Genomic DNA, 21,094 nt, shown 5'->3' on the forward strand with positions numbered 1-21,094 from the left:
GTGAAGTGAGACAAAGTTCAGAGACTGACCTCTGCAGAGCAAACAAAAATGCCAAAGAGAGGAACAACAGAGTTTGTATGAACAGTTGCACCTGAGGATGTCTTATTTAAATTACTTTTATTGATCAAACAACTGATTTCTGCTCGGAGACTAAGTTAAAGACTATTCCTTGTTCACAGGTTAAACATAAGGTGTCAGTTTAGCAACAACAGCTGGCATGTTTGGGACAAGTCCGCAGTCAATAAACAGTGTGGCGTTCAATAGGAAATGACCCCAGGGTCATGACCTACCTCTACATCCTTTGCCTGGGTGAACTAACAAACAGCAGCCGATCAGTGAACTCTGCCAGTTAGGAAACACTCTGATAGAAGAATGGGAGGTACAAAGAGGAAAGGATTGTCACTCAAGCTATACAAGTACAGCACACACACACACACACAAACGCACACTTACCCGTCACTACCAAGACAGCTTTACAAACAGTCTTTAGCTTAAACCTCAAAAAGTGAATCCACTGTCATTATACTGGAGATATTTACCATCCCATGAGTCGGTAAGTCGACCTGTCACATCAGGCTTAAATGCACATCTACATTTTCTTCATCCGTTATTAATAATGAATTAACCTCTTGAACCTTGAAGTCTTTGGTTAGTTAAATAGATTTTATTTCTCATCTTATTACCATATAAATGCAATGCACATCTTGCGCAAATTTCCTGAATGTCTAATGCATCATTGTATACACATTTCCACCAAACTCAGCATGACATCTGTGGTTAAATCCGTCGTCCAAACCATTCCAACCAGTGACACACATGTCGTACTGATTTTATTTACGAGGGGAGACCTGCCTGGCTGCCCTTGTTTCTGTCCCGTTTGTTGCCTGTGAACAACACAACAAGGCTCTGTACCAATTTTAGTTATTTGTAATAAACATACATGTGTTTGACAGACAGAGCGCATCTGTGAATCGAGCATCTGTAATGATGGACCCTCAGGTTGGTCGGTCAGGGTTAAAGAGGTTTCATGATTTTGCATCTTTATTCTAAAGTAATTCAAACCAAAAAAGATTTAAATTAAATATAACTGAATCTAGATTCATGGAATCTGCCTCCCCAACATATTTGCAGTGAGACAATATCGTTGCCCTTTTTGTTCTTGAGGACAGAGGCAGCCAGTGACATCTCTAATCCAGAGATATTTAGCTGGATAATCACCTTGCATTGTATAATCCTCAGGTTAGGTGAGGCTTCATGCACTAGAGATACACCTCATTCACATCTCTCAACAAAGACAAACAAGGATAACAGAAGGTAAGCTAGTCTAAAAGTCTATTTTTCTGTGTTAATGATTTGTAGTGATGTATTAGCGATGGTTCATTTATAGTGCAAAATCAGAGGTAGCCACTAACACTCCACTGAGACTGACAGACGTCTGTTCTCTGCTTTATAATATTTCATCATCTGGATCTCGAGTACATGTTGCTGTACAAGCAGACAGATGGCCAGCCCACTGTTTATATTTGTTTTGGTTCAATATTTGTGCCCCTGTTACTTGCTACAAGGCAATCACATCAACAGACGTCTTTAAACCAGCTCCACTGTGTGATTATCAGGCTGGCCTCCAGAAAATACGAGGAGAAAGAGGTTGTCATTAGACGAGAATTATACGGTGCAGCCATGAGGAGATTGTTCTAAATGAAGAGACAGGAAAAGATGTCTGCGAATGTGAACAATATCATTCTCGCTCTCTGTTCCCTCCTATCTGCGCCAATACTGAAGGTGACAGTCTCATTTCAGAGCTGTGACATGAAATCAGTACTGGGGGAGGGGGGGGTTGGAAATGGTAGAGAGATGTTGAGATAGGCGAAGATAAGATGGAGTGCCAGACCCGATTGCATTACTATCGGTTGTTTATGGATCAGACTCAGGCTGGTTTGGCCCATGGGATTGATTGTCTTCTGACTGGACAGCAGGCGAATAGAAAGATAATACGAAAACAAAGAGAAAATAGAGGGAGAGTACAAAGAGGAGTGAAACTCACCTGAACTCACAGCCAATCTGAGTGGTGCTGTGTTTTCCATCTGTGACTTTGTATGTTTTTTTTTAACGTCTGCCAGGGAGGTTAATTTTTGTGCCCACTTCTCTGTTTGTCTGGTAATTTGAAGGGTATCTCAAACAATGTGCTGTAAATTTAGATCATGTTCCAGAGAACAAGTGCTTCCAACATGACACACTTCTGTGAACAGATATATAGGAACAACACAAATGCTTATAGGGCAACTCTACTAATTTTACACATCAAAGTGTGGTGTACTACTGTATGTGTGGAAAAAATATGTAAACTCTTTTGTGATTCCAGAGGGAGCTGCTTGAAATTTGAAAACAAAATGGAAAATAAATGCAAATCTGTTGGAGTCAGAAATAAGTGAGCTCACTAGACCTCCTCATCTCTGCTTGAGCCAAGCGGCTCGAGGCTACATTAGCCGCTACTAGCATAGCGCACCCGATCCTCCGACCAAATTATTGGTAGTCGAGTTGCATTGTGGGTAATGTAGGTGCCAGATTTTGACAAAGAAAAAGACCGTACAGAATAAAATAGAGGATATCTCCAGCTCTGCTACACTGAATTACTGGTCTTTTTTTCTTCTTTTAATTGTCCATCATGAGTCCGACAATGTGTGAAGAGTGCAATGCTAAATCAGCAAATTACTCTTATGTGGTGATTTGTAAAAACCTTACATTTTCCTTTTAACTTGACATTTTGCAAAATGTATCCTTTTACAAAGCCCTAACATTCCCAAACAAGATTTAGGCCCTGATCACACCCGGACACGACCGGCCGCTTCTAAAAGCCCCTTGGCAAAGTGGGACGGGCCGAACGGCTGATGAGCCTGTGAAGCGGGGGTGCGTGAGCAACCAGGTGATGAAATGTAAACAACGGGAAAAAATGGATTCATTGCAGACATTGATCTCTGGCTGTTGAATAAGTAGGAGAGAAAAATTATTTTGTTCATCGTAAATACAAAACGCTAATATTAACCTTTCAGGTGTCTTTGTCCGTTCCTCCTACATCTACCGGCATTAAAACAGGAAGGCAGTGGTAAAATAGTAAAGCCCGCCTCTTACTTGATTTGATTTCCTGCCTGGGTCATTGGTCACATTGAAGAGTCGTGCGACGCCACGCCAGGCGCTGAAAAGTTGAGAATATTTAAACTTTTATAGATGTCCAAAACGCAACACACCGTACGACAGGAAAACAATCATTTTGCGGGTGACGCAATGATGATCGGGGGCTAAGGCACAAATCATAATCACTACCATAATCACTATCAGCCAATTAGCATGATGTCCATCGCTGTGCATATTTTTTGTCACATCCAGAAGCAGAAAATTGTTTTCTCTTATGATAACAGGTTAAAGATATCTTGCAACCTTGGTGGAGTAATGACCTCTCAGAGTCTGTTTTGTGTCTCTGTTTGTTTACTGTATGTGGGTCTTGTTTGTATGATACTTAGAATGCTTTTCGGTGCCCTTCACTCTAGTGGCCCTTGTGAAATATATTTAGAATATCTGTTTAGTGTTTAACCCCTAATGCTCCAGAAAGGACAATTCAACTGCTACCACAACATCGGAGCTCTTCAAGTGCAGCCCGCTCTCCATCATCAGTTGTGTTCGTTTTAGGGAGGTCCACCTGGTCCTCAATTTCATTACTTCAATTAGCGTAATTAGGATCTAAAATTGCTTGTGTTGGCTCGGTGATTGACAGCAATTGGCCACTCAGGGAGGAGGGCTGCAGACACACAACGATGCTGCTCAATGGCTTGTGTAGTGAAACGTGCAGCGGTGTGTTTGTTTACTCTGATGGGAGTTGTGCTCAGCGGAGATGAGAGAAATTCTTCAGGCAAACAATGTGAGACTATCACTACAGAAAGTCCACATATCTCACTTTACCCACAAGCGCAATGTTAATGTTTGAGGGAGTGGAAGAGATAGATGTGTGTGTGTGTGTGTGTGTGTGTGTGTGTGTGTGTGTGTGTGTGTATGTACTTGCAAATACAATTAGGGCCATAAGTATTTGGACTGTGACACATTTTTTCTAATTTTGCCCCTTTACACGACTCCAATGGATTTGAAATTAAGCAGTCAATATGTGTTTGAAGTGTAGACTTTCAGCTTTAATTCAATGTCTAAAACTAAAAATATCACATTGACTGTTTAGGAATTACAGCCATTTTTACACAGCCACCCCCCCCCTTGCCCCCACACATTTTCAGAGGCTTTTTAAAAGTAATTGGACAATTGTCTGACAAACAGTTTCATGGCCAGGTGTGGCCTGTTCTGTCACTATTTCATGACAAATGATGCAGATAATAGGTCTGTAGTTGATTCAAAATGTTAAATTTGCATTTGGTAGCTGGTCCTTGGAACTCTTAGCATGTGGACCAAAAAGGTGTCAATGCAAGTGAAGGAGGCCATTATTAGGCTGAAAAAAAAAAAAAAAACTTAACAAACCTATTATTAAGATGGCAGAAACATTAGGATTGGCCAATTAAACAGTTTGGTACATTCCTAAAAGGAAGGAATTCACTGGCAAGCTCACCAACACCAAAAGGCCCAGAAGACCATGGAAGACATCTTAAGTAGATGGTTGCAGAATTCATAAATTTCATAACATCTACTGAAGTCAAGAACACTTTGGAGGATGTAAGCGTGCTACGGTTAAAGTCTACAATCAAGAGTTCATGAATTCATGAATACAGAGGGTTTACGACAAGGTGCAAACCACTGGTAACACTGAAGAACAAGACGGCCCGATTAGACTTTACCAGAAAAAATCTGAAAAAGCCTGACCAGTTTTGGAAAAAATATTCTTTGGACAGATGAAACCAAGAATTAACTTGTACCAGAATGATAGGAAGACAAAAGTGTGGAGAAGGAAAGGAACGGCTCATGATCCAAACCAAACCACATCATCTGTTCAACATGGTGGAGGCAGTGCTTTGGCATGGGCATGGGCAGCCATACTGCCAATGGAACGGGGTCACTGGTGTTTATTGGTGATGTCACAGCTGATCAAAGCAGCAGGATCAGTTCTGGGGTGTTTAGGGCTATACTGTCTGCTCAGATTCAGCCAAATGCTACAAAACTGATTGGACGGAGCTTCACAGTGCAGATGGACAATGACCCAAAACATACTGGAAAACAACCCAAGAGCTTCTCAAGGCAAAGGAATGGAATATTCTTCAATGGCCAAGTAAGTCACCTGATATCAACCCAATTGAGCATGTTTTTTTACTAACTTCAGATAAAACTAATGGCTGGAGGAGGCTGCAGTAAAAGGTCTGGCAAAGCATCTTAAGGGAGGAAACTCAGCGTCTGGTGATGTCTATGGGTGCCAGACTTCAGGCAATCATTGACTACAAAGGATTTTCCTCCAAGTATTACAAATAATGATTATAATCACAATTATGTTAGTTTGCCTAATTACTTTTGAGCTTCTGAAAATGTGGGGGGCTGTGTAAAAATGTCTGTAAATCCTAAACGGTTATTGTGATTTTTTAGATATATCCATTGAATTAAAGCTGAAAGTCTACACTTCAACAACATATTGACCGCTTACTTTCAAATCCATTGGAGTCACGTAATGAGGTAAAAATTTGAATAATTGTGTCACAGTTCAAATACTTATGGCCCTTACTGTATGTGGGCAATATCTAAAACTGAATTTATCATCTGCTGCATGCATATTTACATAAATAAACCTTTTCTACACTATGACATCAAGTACTAATACCGTCCGCTTTTCAAAGAATTCCACACCTGTAATCGTGTGAATCATGGGTGACATGAAAATTCCTACCTTCTCCACACCAACAGCTTAACATGCTCCAAGCGTGTTGCAATCAGCAAGTATCACATGCTCACTCGTTGCGTGAAAGCGTTACAGACAGGCAATCACTACCCAGTCATGGCACGTTTTGTTCGACCCAGTGGGAGTTGGGAATGTGGCTTCTTTTCGGAGGCGCATTTAAACGGTCAAGCGTAAGTTAGAGGACTAGCTGTTCTTCGTGTCGCTTCTCATTATGGCCCTCGTGGCCTTCAAGGCGTTGAGTAGGAACCGCTGGAGCAGATCTTGGGTATTTATATGTCTTGGCGGCATTGCAAGTGAGGCATTATATTTATAGCACATCAGAGCCGAATACAGTGCTGTTTATCAACAGGAGTTGATAGGCAGAACCGCAGAGGCCCATGACAGACCATTAATCTACCTCTCAAACACAAAGCCATAAGTCTCCCCGCCTCTTTCTCTGCAAGTCCTACACATGTGAATGTCATTCATTCCCTTGTCAATGGACCCATGCTAATGGACACTGGGTGCTGTGCAAATACAATGGTTGAAGCTGCTTTAATCATTAGCTTTATATGAACAGTGAATCAAATCACCCCGACTGTTCTCCTCAACTCTATTAATTTAATTGTTTTGCTTTTACAGCCCACACATTTAGTGTTATGGTTAATCAACCGTATTTCCCACCACAGCAAGTAGCTGTTTTTAGCAGAAAAGCTCTGATAAAGTCACTGTACAAGATCGACCCAGCATCGAATGGCAGAACACAGTCGAGGATTTAGCAAATCAAAATGCCAGATATTTCTCTCTTTCTAGGAGATGGCGTCAAGCAAAACAGAGCTAAAAACACTGGACTTAAATCCATCAGATTGCCAGAAACAACTACAAATTAATTTTAATGATGTTTGAGTAAATAGGAAAATCTTTTTTGTCCAATATTTTCAAAGATGCATTAATAACCTCATAAAGTTGTCAAAAATGCATAGCCTTTTGGAATTTCACTCTCTTGTTCATCTGTTTTCAGTACTCCATGATGAGATTTCTTGTCTCTTCCCCCACACTCACATCCCTTTCCACATTTATCTTTTCCCATCCAGGATGTCAGTGAAAAGTGCAAAGGGAGGACCAGAAAGTAGATCACCCTCTGCTGCCAGGTCAGTGAGATCTAACTGAAGAAGGAATAGGCAATGAATACATTTATAAAGTCAAATTAACCATCTAATTTAAGTCAAGAGGTAAGGCTGTGAGCTTTAATCCTGCACTTGGTAGGATTCTCATTTTAAACATTACGTCAGTCTAAATCACAATTTGGGGCTCAAAGATAAACAAGAGATCTATCCCCACATTTGTAAATCACACTGTAACGAGTGAGCTGTTCAGAAAGAGAAATAGAGAGAGAAGGTGTCACCTGCTTTAGAAAGATTTTTTTAAATTTTTACAGTTTCTGGGTAACAAAGTTCATGAAACTTCCAAAATTCAAACAATTGTCTCCCATTGCTGCTGCTGTCTATCAGCAGTCTGAATCCATCTGGATTTCCTCAACAACAGGGTCCATCCATAATGCAAGCCACAGAGTTCAGTGTTCATTGTTATTGTTGCTTATGAGAAATCTTTTTTCTTTGAAAGTATTCACATTAATTGCGAGACGTTTAGTGCACTTTGAATTGATTAAGGCTTCTTTCTCTCCTAGCACTGCTCCACGAGGAGGGAAGGGTGCAGCTGCTGGCAGATCGCCCGCTTCTGGGAGATTTAAAAGCAAGGCTCTTCAGCTCAGCCTCTCCAGGAAATTCTGGTTATTATTATTCTCTGTTTCTAATCAACATTGATGAGCACAAGGAGACCGGGTTGTGTAGATTTGTGCACCCAATTAGTGTCGATTGATACATCCGCTGCAAAAATAGCCTTCAGAATTTGAAACTTGTCCTCCGAAGAAACGTTTCCTTCCTTTTCTAATGACTGACGTAGCTGCTAATGTCAGGTGATTGGACTGCTGACGTTTTTCAATAATTCTGCTCAAGCTGAGCAATTATTTCAAGGGAGGCTATAAGGAATAGATGACTCCAAAAGGTACTTAAGTGTGTTAGTTAAAGTAAGTTAGGACAAGAAATTATAGGCCTGGCTTTGATGATGACTGCTCTCAACACTTGGCTCGTAAATACACACTTCACAGCTCAAAGTCAGAGTCGCCCTCGGCAAAGGGGAAGGGCTCTGGAGAGGAGGAGGCACGTCGGCACAGCAAAAGGAGCCTCAGCAACAGCTCAGCGGTGGCCGCTGCCTACATTTCCTACCTCAACAAACTCTTTGGACAGGTCAGTTCAACATTACAGCTCATACTCAAATGCCTGTTGTCACAGTCTTGACACACTTCTTGGTTCCTGGTTGGGTTACTCAAAAAAAAAAAAAGGACAGTTGCAGTTTCAAGCTTCTGGTTTTTATATAAAACACCATTAGGAGCAGGTAGATGTGTCAGGAATCAGCATTCATCTGATCAACACTCTCACAATGACATTTTTTCCCCCAATTAGCCTTAACTATAGTATTTCATAATGCCACTTTTCACATCTCTCTCTCTGTCAACAAGACAAACATGGCAGAGCCAGTCAATAATATAAACTGCCAAAGCTAGAATAAAATATAAATCACTTACAATATACTATGTTATTGTTAAAAGGACATTTGTACATTTGGGCCTCCTTCCTTCATGAGAATGTTAGAGATTGTTGGAAGAGACCGGCGAAGAAAGGTTGATAACGTGGAGGTTTATAGACTGAGCCAGCACAGCTGAGAGAAATAACACATCGACTTGTTTGCAGTGTGAACTACCCAAAAATGAATGGCCCCGTTAACAAACTAGCAATTGCTGATATAAAAATCAGTCAAACGATTGTGGAAAGACAATATCAGTACCCACCTCTATTCAATCAAACAATCTGATCAGGACTGAGGGGTGTTACCTCATGCTATAAAAAACAACAACATCCTTTCTCAGAAGTCACTCCAGTAATTCCACTTCACGGATGATTTACTGCCTGGACACTGGGCTGGCTTTAATGCCCTGGCTGGTTCAAATGAAGCATTGGCTCTGTTCAGGCCCGATACACTGATCCCAGATTGCTGCAGGGCAGCACTGAATGTTTGGGGAAAATTACAACTGGAAATGAGCCAATGAAATGATCCAGCTCAATGGCACCTTTCCCATTTCTGTTAAAAACATTAGTTGATTTATAGAGAGCACCAGTTATAGATCTATAAAATGTATTACATTTTACAATTATTCTTTTATAAAAAAGTAGCATTGTCCTGAGATGTCAATATATTTAGACTACTCACAAATATATGGTACGTGTGGGCTGACACCATCTGGTTGGTTGGTTAATTGGTTGTACATCACTACTTGATATGCTTTGAGGGTGAGCATATCAGAATTGGCATATTTCTGGTCTAATAAACTTGATTGAAATATTACTGCAGGCACACGCTGGTCGGATTTTGAGTCTCTTGTCATTTAAAAAGGCCCAGTGTGTAAGATTTAGTGGCATCTAGTAGTTTGTAGCAGATTGCAACCAACGAAATACCCCGAAGCTGTAAGCTCAGCCCTCCCTTTCCAAGCATGTTGGAGAACTACGGTGGCCTTCAGGTAGGGATAGACATCTTTAGGATTTTAGTACAACTTGGAGCTGCTCTTATCAATACTCTGCTTTTCTACATTACTAAATAATTGCTTTTAAAAAGATGTATAACATAAAAAATAAAATGTGAATTTATATTTTAAATATATCAAAACATTGTTTATAGAGCAGCAACAGTTATGTTTACAACAACAAAGTTAATATATAGTCATTCATATCTCACTAGAAACAAATGTAAATAAAATAAATAACACTTCTGAGTGAAGTTTATAAAGAATGAAGAACACGGACATCCTTCAGTATCAGTCATTCCTTTGTCCTCTTGTCCTCCTGGCTGCTTTCTCTCGGCCAGCAGAGAAGTTTAGAAAAACAAAAGCTTTTGACTGGCCGCGCATGAGACTGTGTGCAGAGCTGACTGAATTAGGTTTTACTTTCATTGACATGCCCGTTCTTCATGCACAGATGTATTGTTAAAGTATTGGCTTTTTACTCGCACATGTTATTGCTCGTACATTAACAGGTGTAGTTTCTGGATTGGCATGACTGTATTGACAGAGTTACAGTGAGACATGCATGAATATGATTGTTACTAATCAGAAAGTGATTGGGATGCATGAACAATATGCCAGATCTAATGCTATGTTTCATTACAACCCTATATGCGAGAAATTAGATTTATATAGAACTAAATTAATTCCCTAATTACATTGTGGGGACAAAACATACAAAATATATTTGGGTTCAGCTCAGGAAAATAGATCACATCTATATTGTTGCCAAGGCAACATTTACTTTGCATGGAGTAGTTGGTAGACTTGACAAAGACTCTTTGTAAAAATATAAAACACTGTTTATACATTTATACAGGCGCCATCAATCCGCTTTTTATCAAATATGTGTGGGAATCGGTCAGCAGAAGGAATAAGTTGCTGTCCCAACGTACATGTTTAAAGTACTTATTCCATAAAAAAGGGGATATTACTATTATCGTTATTATATAGGATGATATTCCGATCCTTTTAATTGTGGAACCATATAACAAAGGAGAGCCAAAGGCTTTGGCGTGGATAAAAGAAATCCACGCCAAAGGGAGTTATGTGCTGCTGAATGTTTTAATTATATTTTTAACTAGATTTCCAAATAACAAATGGGACATTTTCAATGTTTTAGAGCAATTTATGGAAACTGTTTCCCAGTGACCTTGGGCTACTGTGGAATCCATTTGTTTTACTGTGAAAGTCCCCGGTTTGAATTTCGTAGTAGCCAGGTAGAAAGGTCTGCATCGTATCCACAGGACACACGGTTTGGGCTGCTGCCCTGACACTGAGGGAGGGAGACCATCCATCCCTCAGCAGTCCTAATCCATGCCTCAACACAAGTATTAATAACCCCCTCAGCAAGGTTCCCTGTCAGCCCTCATTAGACCCAACTGAAGAGGGGGCCTGGGGATCCAAATCTCTGGAGAAAAACAATCGATGCATTTACAGGTCAGAGCCATCAAAGAGCATCATATGTACGCACTGTGACTGCATGTTTAAGTGTGGTGACCATGCGTTTGTCACATACCACTTATATGTGTCCATGCGTCACGCTTGCAAAGCAGCAGGCTGCTCGATGGACCATGTGAAGGCAGACAGAATGAAATTAACTGTTAATTGGATCGTTCTGACGGATGAATGGAGAGTCTGCATTGCATGCTGTCTAATCCTTTCTGGATGAAAAAAAAAAATCCAATTAATATGTTGACCTTGCCATCTTAATATATGCTCTTGAAGGCGGAATGATCCCGTGCAGGGTAAACAGCACTGTTGAACTCTGGGCAATGTGGGGCTTTTTTACGCTGCAGAGTAAGAAAAAATAAACTTTTTATATATAAGTTTTATATAAACTTATATAAAATTGAGGCAGAGTACACGTGTAGTGAGGTAACTCTTGGCATCAGATTTGTGTTCCAACTCTGTAGACTATACAGTGAATAATTATTTGAATGGCTGCCATGCGGAGCAGCTTCCAAATAAACTCCGGGAGCCTCTTCTTTTCCTCAAGCCATTGTGCAGGATGACCTTGTATGATTTATGTATTAGCCATCCTGAGTGCCAACATGTATTAGGAGGAAAATATTTTCTTTGCATTTCAGTTCCACTTCTTCTCTGGTCTGCCTTTTTATTACTCACATTTTAAGCAGTAAAAGAAAAAAAAAAAGAGTTGAAGTTCAAAAAATCGAAATGGACATTTGATTAAAAGCAAAGATGCAGGTACAACCTCTAGCTCGACTCAGACCCTTTGTTGTGTTTCATCCCCTCTCTTCTGTCATTCACCAGCTGCTCGAATAAAAAGGCAAAAAAAGCCCTAAAAAAATGATCTCAAATAAGTGAACAGTCCCATGTAAAAATACAAAAGCATAGAAGTAAGGTGAGCATTAGCATCGACTATGATCAAAGGTTAAACACTTAAATCTGATGTAGTCTATTTTAACACTCAAGGCTGTCCATCTCCTCCATAAGATATTTGGTTTTTCATGCAAAACCTTTCATCTAGTTAGCTGCTATGGAAATCAGATAAATGTGATGAGGTAAAGAGCAAAGTGTCCTCTAAAATACAATGGAATAAAGGTAACGTCTGACATAATAGAGATGACAGTATCGTACATGGATGAATACATCTAATAGCGTCTCCTGTTCTCAGTTCTGTTCAGTCTCAATATTTTTCCTCACTGAATGAAAAAGGAGGAAAAGCAAGCCCACAGCAAATTTATGCTCGCAATAATCAGAGCTTTCATAAGCTTGTGTGTCAGTCTGGTTTCTTTGAACTTAAAGCTATCCTCAGGCTTGCGCCGTCTTTGTGCGCAGCCATATATATGTCAAGCTGGGTTGCTCTATAGGAAGATGAGTGAGTTTGGATGCGTCTTGCTTTCCCTGTGGATGTGTTGATGCTTCAGTAGAAGAGTTGCAGATTGCTAGCAGGCTCCATTGTCTAGATGCTGTTGGCACAAGCATTTTTATTACATGATTAGATGATGAATGTCATTTCAAGATCTTTCAATATCAAAGTTTTACATATGTAAATTTAAGTCTGTACGGCATTTACAATAATCGGAACATTGTTTCAAGGAATGATGCGTGTGATGAGTTATTGATAAAATCAGAATCAGGTTTATTGCCAAGTAAGTTTTTACATACAAGGAATCTGCTTTGGTGCCGAACATAAAGGAAAAAAAACATATAGAAGAAAATGACAATGAAAATATTTAAAGAGATGTACAATGTATCTGAATTAAAATCCAGCAGCTGTGCAGTTTTTACAAATGGTAGTTTTAATGTACAAAATTGTCTAAAGAATGTGCAAAGGTTCCCAGTATACGAAGTATAACTGTAACATGCAATGTACAGAGATAAAGTTTTAGAGCTGTACGGACTGCCTTTTTGTCTTATTCAAAGCTTCTATTACCGGTTTCAAATCAAGCTTTGAATATCTGTCCTATTTTATAAATTCATAACCCTCATAAAAAAAATTATTCCATAAAAAATATCCTCAAATTGAAAAAGTGATTCATCGTATTAAGAGAGTTAAGTATTTTTTAATTAAAGTAACTTTCATCACTGAATAAAACTCACAAGTGAAAACAGCTTTTGACCGCAGTAAATATGTTGTTTCTCACAGGATAAATGCCAACAAATATTGATTGATGCATAATATTTACTAGACAAAAACATTTGTCAAAAAACTGTCTTTTTTCATTATATATTTTTTTTAACTTTTGGATTTTACAACGCTATGGAGTTATAGGATTTTACAAGTTGGAAACAATTCTTGGCAGCCACCACTGGAATCTAATTCTACAAATGATAGAATACTATTCACTGCAGAGCCTGTTTGGAACTTGTACTGGCGTTCACTTCCCCCGTCTCTCTTCTGCTCCACTCCGTGTGAGTGGGGAGGCTAAAGCCTGATTTATACTTTCCACCAGCATGAAGTAAATTTTGTAGCTACTATCTATCTACTGCACATGCTTGGAATACGTCCACCAAGCGGACAGTATAAGTGAACCACTGCCGCAGCAGTTTGGGAGTATAACCGAGACTTTAGACTTGTTCTGTCTGGAGGGGCCAAAGACAGAAGTAGAGTCATTAGCTGTGAACGCTTAGAGTTTCTCAGAGTGCTGTCGCTTACCATTTCTCACCGCCTGTCTAAACCTGTACTTCCCTGTCCCCGCTTCTAAACATCTCCTTTTTCGAACCTTAGCCGTCTGAGTTTTGCTGTGAACCAGAGTTTGTCATTCTCGCCCTGCGATGGTATACAGCAGCCTTCACAGAGACTAATGTATCAGCACATTTATGGCCAACATATCTTTTTAAAAGTAAAATCCCGAGAGTATTTTTTGCCTGAGGATATGCATGGATACAGTATTGCAATTTAGGTTATTAAATTCTAAAGTGCATTTATAAATTGTCTGTCTACAACCACTGGAACATATTGCTATTTAAAGCACTAAACACACTACATTTTACGGCGATCATTTCCCTTAATGACTATCTATGTGGAGATTTTGCTAATAGCTTTGCCTCAATTTGCCTGAAAACCCATAACCAAGGGGAGAGAAGGAGAAAGAGAAGGTGAGATCACCCTCAGCAAATGTCAAAACAAGGCAGAGAATAGTCAATGATTCACACACACGAGGCTTTATGCAAATGATACGTCTTGTGTCTGTGTAGGCAAGTGTGTGTGTATCCGTGTCTTAGTTTACATGTATCCGTTTCTTTGCGACAGTGAGAGGTTTGTGCAACTCAGTCTTGTGCGTGGGTGTGTATTTGTGTGCACACAGACATGAGCTTATGCTGCATGTCCCTCGGGATGCTGCAGATTGTAGCGAGTGTGTGAGCGCATGCACGTAGGAGTGTGCGGTGGTATTGTGTCATTTCGCAAATTAGAAAGACATGTCGCAGGGTGAAATCCCATTAGAGTTTACTGTCAGCATGCGGCAGTGTTGACATGATATGCATGTTATTCTAATTTGGTAGTCAAAAACTGATCATCACTGGGATATTTCTCAGGAGAATTTGCTGTTTCAAAGCCACCCTGATTTTACGTCCCGTCCTCTGATGCTGTCTTTTTTTTCTTCTCTGCCCCACAGGAGAGAGAGCTGATGCCAGAGGAGTTAGATGGTAAGATGTTGTTAAATATGATGCAAACACAGGATAAATGAAGAGTCAATGCACAGCTTCATCAAATCACATAGATTTTCTTTGCTCCTCTTCGTGAGTCACGAAAGAGATTGAAGGTTTCTCAGACTGACATTGTTGCCAATGACTCAGAGCTACAAAACCAAATTAAAAAAAACACAACATAACTTTAGTTGTAGCTGCTGCTGGAGTCAACAACTTACAGCTAAGTTAAGTTAAAACAGACAGATGTAACTAGCTGTCTGGGGAGAAATATTTTACCCTACTTTACAGTTTGTTGCAATTGCTCTAATTTGTTTGTCTGTCTGTCAGAGCTCCAGGAGGCCTTTAAGGAATTCGACTACGATGCAGATGGCTTCATCCATTACAAAGACATCGCAGACTGCATGAGGACCATGGGCTACATGCCTACGGAGATGGAGCTCATAGAGATCATCCAGCAAATTAAGATGAAATGTGTGTACATATCGTCGGGTTGTGTCCGTGTGCGTTTGGCTTTCATTTCCTCCTGATTGGTTAAAGCATGTGTGCATGACTGATGGGTCTCTCTGAAGTGAGTAGGTGTGAACACCTGAGTGATGTGTCTGTTGCACAAACGCGTGTGCATGCATACGTGCACATTCTTTCCTACGTGTCTGTGAGGGACTGATGTTTTTCTTCAAACTTGGGGACATTCCTGACATTTCAGCAGACTGATTAATGGCCCTCACACAGCAGGTGCAGGGGAGTCTGCGTGGAGAGGTGGGCGTTTGGTCGAGATCTGACTTTCCTCCCCCTGCTCTTAATGAGTGTGTTTGTCTTTGCCATCTTTACTGAATGAGCCAGTATAGATTTGTGTGTGGTGTGTGTTTAAAGTGTAAGGTGAATGATCACTGCATTGATTTTTGCCATAAGCCTGGAGAACCAGTTCCTGTAACACCTCCTAGTGTCAGAGCCAAGCCTGAACTACGAGCGTCTGCAAAGAGACGCTACATAAACCTTCAATGGACACGCAGGACTTAGACACACTACAGGTGTGATGATTTGTAATACCCTTATTTAGAGTCATGTGTGCAGCAATCCAGCTGCATTTACACAAATGATGCCAGTGAAAAACATACACTGCATCAGAACTATTTTTTAAATGTTTGTATGAAATTGGACACAGATTTTCTTACAAAACATAAGTTGGATTCATATACAATAGTTCACCCTTCCCTTACTTCGCCTGGTAGGCCTAAGGAAATAGACTATGTCAAAAGTGGACGTCCTCACATTGACGTCACCCATTGGTTTGTGGACTACGGTTTTGAAGCCTCGAATTTGGAATTTCTGCCGTCGCCATCTTATTTTCTGCAACCAGATGTGACACGAGAGGGTGGAGCTAAACAACCAAACGCTGAATAACACATTTTTAAACAATACCACTTTCGTCCAGAGGGGCCGCCAAAATTGACACAAAATTAAAGTTTCTTGCTGTAACTAGTTGCTGATGTTAATTCTAGTTTGCAAACTTTACAGATATACATTGTTGTTTAACTGACATCACTAAGTCTATTCACTAAGGACTATTTATTTCTGCACCATCACGTTTTAGCATTTACCATCATCCTGTAACTGTCAGTACACAATGACATCATTGTTGTGTGTGGTTACAGGTGAAAGAGACTTGACACTTTTAACCAAAGAAAACAGTGAAACACTTTTACAGCCTGCTCTAAAAGTTCAACTGAAACTATAGATTACATTACATTACATTACATTACAGTCATTTAGCAGACGCTTTTATCCAAAGAGACTTACAATTCAGATTCTATCACATGTCTACACCGTAGCACAGCTATCAATTTTGGGGTTAAATGTCTTGCTCAAGGACACATCGACATGCGACTAGCAGAGCCGGAGCCGGGGATCGAACCGCCGACCCTCTGATATAGGAAATGTAATTTAATTACATTTATCTGCCTGCTGCTGTGTACATATCTGCTCTGCAACCAAAACTGACAGCTGCCTGCTACACAACACAAGAGCCACAATAGCTTTCCTGCAAAAGTCTCCTTATCTAACGTTTCGTGAACACGCATATTGGTCTGCACAATAGCCGGTTGAACGAGTGACCAAACAGAGTGCACTGCCAACGTGGGTTTGCATGCTAGGTTGCTATTTAGTTGATCAGCTGCAACGCATTAAACAGCTTGTAAACTTACCTGTAGGTGTCATGTCGGTCCTTTTACGTGCAGGTGTGGTGCTTACTCTTCAATACCGCTGCTTATTGAACCCTCCCTGTCGGCTGCAACTTTGTTCAGTTTGTCGCCCTGCTGGGGCAGCTGCTGTCAACGCGCCCTCCATTCCTTTTGATAAAAACAAATAGAACTAAACAAGTAATACTTTTATAATTTATTATTTTTTTTGTAAATGGCTGAACCAACCTTCTAACCAGGTGTGTGTAATTAATAGACATTTTGATATTTATTGTATAGGAGACTTCTATATGTGCCTGCTTGAAAAAATAGCCTAAACTCAGGATCCATTTACACGGAAAAAAAAATAACGTAGCTTTGCGCCCGGAGGATAATAACACCAATAATGCAAAAATATTGACCTCAAAACATTTGCATCACATTGGATAGCGTAAGGCAGTGTTTCTCAGCTGTAATTATCAGTGTCTAGAGTGCAGCTGGCTTTTGTCCTACAAGCTAGTTAATTGGCTACACCTGGTGTCCCAGGTGTAAATGATTTGATCCTGATCAGGTGGTTAGAATAACAACAGCAAGGATCTTCAAAATTGAAGGAGCCACCGCTGCATTAACCTCACATTAATGCCCAGTAAATGTCCCCATCTGATGTGCACCATTGCAAAAAAGGTTGTAGAGTCATATTTTACATTTTTGTCAAGATTCACAAAAATACCAAATACATACTGTTAAATAACGGGGAAATCTGTATAAAATGATCTTTCATTGCCACTTCCCCACTTGATAATGACACAATATGTGATTCCCTTAAACTGTGTAAAAAAGCATTTTATAGCTCTTCCTGAAAGGGACACTGTTAACATCAAGGCTTTAGTGGTGGTGGTGACTGCATTTGATATTTTCTGCTATGTATACTGTGTAATATGAATTATTTATCTGTTCATTGATGCCTTAATTTGACCCATGAGGTAGAATGAGCTTCAGACATCCCTAGCTTAATCTCTGAAGCATAATCCCTACAGAGCCATTAATACCATGAAATTCAGTCTTTCTTATATAACTAGTGTTGCACTATCAATTAAAAATGAATAATAATCTCCTACGACTTTTGGGGGAATTTTTCCACTCCATGATTATAAACCGACCCACTTAAGGCACAATTCTTCAAGGAGGTGTCAGGAAATCCCCAAGAGACTGCTGCTCCACAAGGGTAAAGCTAGTCAGACAAAAAAAAAATGTACTTGAGGCAAGTATGAAAATCCTTTGCTAGCTCAAAAATCATAGAATAATCAAAGATCATTATGAATGGTCTTTTATTTTAGGATCCTTCAGCAAGCACAGTTTGGCATAGTTGGATTTTAATCCTCAACCGTCCTCACACTCTGAGCACTGATTCATTTCTTTAACCGCAAAACGACCGCATGGCTTTATTGGAGTATAGTCTTTCACATCCACCAAAGGCTCAGACAGTGAAAACAGACCGAGTCTATTGGTCTACGCAATCAAATAAGCTTTTCTTTTGTCAAACTAATAACATGAGTCTTTCCATTGTATCACTCTGTGTTAATAATTACCACGGGGATCAAACAGAACAAAAGTGTTTGTACCTGGGTGGATGGAAACATAATGAGCAGATAGATGAATGTATTGTCAACGCCTCCATGCACTGAGGACATTTATAAATACACTTTCAAAACAGAAGCGTGGTATTATGTCAATAAAGGCCAGGTGCATTTGTACTGCCTAATTACTGCATTTAAGTACAATAGTGAGGTACAGTACTTGTACTAGTGTTTTTTACTTATAATATTTTGATTCACTATATTTGAGAGGGAGATAATGTACTTGAAAAAACAACAACTGTAACCTACCTTTAACTGACATTAATTATTAACATTATTATTATTACTTGCATGTATAACATACATTCAACATATGTGATACTTCAGTACTCCTTAGCTCTACCAGGAGTTGGTGGAGGCCAAAGCAGAGTAAATGAGCAACTGTCTGCTAACATGTTCACCATAATGACTTTGCAAGGTGATAAATTGTGTTGTGCCAAATAAATGAATGCGGGTGTGAAATATTTGAAAAGTTCTTCCACCGCTGTTACTAGGCAGATAATTGGACTTACTGCATGTGCCAATATCTTCTGACACCTTAATGCTTAATACATAAATTCATATGTCTGACAGAGACACACTTCAAGGCAAAGAAGTTATTACTTGGTAGTCGACCTGTGCATGTGTGTGTGTGTGTGTCAACATCTATGTGTGTGTCCTCTGTCATTCTGCAGGGGGTGGTCATGTAGACTTTGATGATTTCTGCGAGTTAATGGGGCCGAGGATGCTGGCTGAGACGGCTCATATGGTCGGGCTGAAGGAGCTCCGCTGTGCTTTCAAACAGGTAAGAAGTCTCCGGCAAGGAACTCTGGAGGCATGTGACTTCAAGCAAGTGCAAAGGGCCTGGTATTGTGACAGTACCCAGAAGTGTGCAACAGGACCTTTCCTTAGAGAGTGTAAGGCTCTTACTTGTCAACCAGTCTATAAGAAGAGGGATGCAGAGGCAGGTTTAAGGGGAAAGGGTAAAGGAAAATATTCTGATTGATGAATTTTTTATGAAGGACTGTCCCTGCCATCACAAGTGCCACCATATATATTCTACACTCACATGTTCATTTGTGCTTCATTGGTCTGGAGGAAATATGTATTGAGTTGCTCTCTTTGTGTTAAGTGTTAAATTGATGGTGACCCAAAGGCAAGCCCTGGTGTGACGTAGTCCAAGCAACCAAGCAGAACAAACGAGGCGATCACGTTATTTGTAGGCACAGCTTTTCGCACCTGAGTTCCTCCACTGAACACATTCCTGCAGGATAGGTTTTTAATGGTTACAGCAAAACAGAAAACACTGATAATGTGCGCTTCATGATTATAACTGAAAACGAATGGGAGACTGTAATATGCTACAAGGATTCATTTATCTATGTAGCTCCAGGCATTTAGTTTGACTATTTTGGCTGCTAAAAGCAAGGGGAGAAATTGGGCATCAGCTGACTCAGCAAAGTTATTATTGCCAATGAAGTGATGGCAAAACAATGTTTGAAAAATGAAAAAGTGCTTTCAATATGGAAATATAGAAACACAGCATTGTGCACCTCAAATTGTAAAAAAGCTGTTTGTGGCTCTAAAGCAAATTGTGTCAATCAAATAATCCACCCTTGTACTGATCATGAACAGAGAGCTTTGTAACAATACTTCTGTCTCAACCAAACAATCTCTTCCTGAACCAGTTGGGCCACTTGCTTGATCAAGCTTTTATCAAAGCCAGTACAAAAGACACTAAGACACCATTATTCCTCTGCATGCAATCTTTTAAAATGTGTCCTCTCTTTTGAGAATGCAAGGTCACATTATCATCTGCCATTGAATCTGGAGTTTATGTATCACATGTGCGTCATCGTCAAGGTCCTAACTAGAAATCCACATGTTCTGACCTTCAAATCCATTTGTGGGGCTGTTGAATTAGCCCCAAACCATCACTTCTGCACAGAAACTTCAGAGCTTAGTTTACTCTCTGACAAATGAGAATACATTTTCACTTCATCCAAACTCAGTCCTCATATTCACATAAAAAGTCTGTCTCACTTCACTAACACTAACACTCGACTAACACCTCATGAGTCAGCATCGCCCCATCTGCCACTCAAGCTGTTTTCAGACTTCCAAGGACCTCGTGCAGCCATGTTGTTAATATACACTGTCAATGTAAAACTCTTTTTTGCATCATCTCCGAATCTCTTTGTTTGTCTCTTGATAACTTTCTCTCCCTCTATTTCCATCTTTCTTTCTCCACCTCAATTCATCACCCCATAATCAATCTCCACCCTCCACATCCGCAACAGAGACTTGTAATATTTGTTCAGTTCTTCCTTATTTCTTCTGTCATCTGTCATCTGTCATCCTTTTCATCTGTGATATGTTTGTCTCTCCATGTCCATGTCCCCACCTCAATGCTCTCCACTGTACACGTTGCAGTTTGACTGTGATGGTGATGGAAAGATCACGCTCGATGAGCTGAACGAGGGCATGAAGACCCTCCTGGGGGAGAAGCTGAAGAAAGGTGAGCTGGAGGAGATCCTCAGCGACATTGACCTCAACAAAGACGGCAACATTGACTTTGATGGTGAGCGGTTGGGGATTTGGGGGGGGGGGGGGGGGGGGGGGGGGGGGGGGGGGGGGGGGGACAGTGGAGAGAGAGGGG

General features: G+C 40.2%; 1 protein-coding gene across 1 annotated transcript in view; it reads left to right on the top strand.

Moving 5' to 3' along the window:
- Positions 1-6,949: 6,949 nt before the first annotated feature.
- cabp4 (calcium binding protein 4) overlaps positions 6,950-21,094 on the top strand; it is a 16,398-nt gene continuing 2,253 nt past the window's right edge. Inside the window, exons 1-7 of the mRNA XM_031871529.1 lie at positions 6,950-7,005; positions 7,542-7,643; positions 8,022-8,160; positions 14,612-14,642; positions 14,973-15,116; positions 19,131-19,240; positions 20,869-21,016. Of these exons, the coding sequence (XP_031727389.1) occupies positions 6,950-7,005; positions 7,542-7,643; positions 8,022-8,160; positions 14,612-14,642; positions 14,973-15,116; positions 19,131-19,240; positions 20,869-21,016 (730 nt within the window). The remainder of the gene's footprint in view (positions 7,006-7,541; positions 7,644-8,021; positions 8,161-14,611; positions 14,643-14,972; positions 15,117-19,130; positions 19,241-20,868; positions 21,017-21,094) is intronic.

Source organism: Anarrhichthys ocellatus, unplaced genomic scaffold (genome assembly GCF_004355925.1).
Source record: "Anarrhichthys ocellatus isolate YVR2014 unplaced genomic scaffold, GSC_Weel_1.0 scaffold58, whole genome shotgun sequence".
NCBI lineage: Eukaryota > Metazoa > Chordata > Actinopteri > Perciformes > Anarhichadidae > Anarrhichthys > Anarrhichthys ocellatus.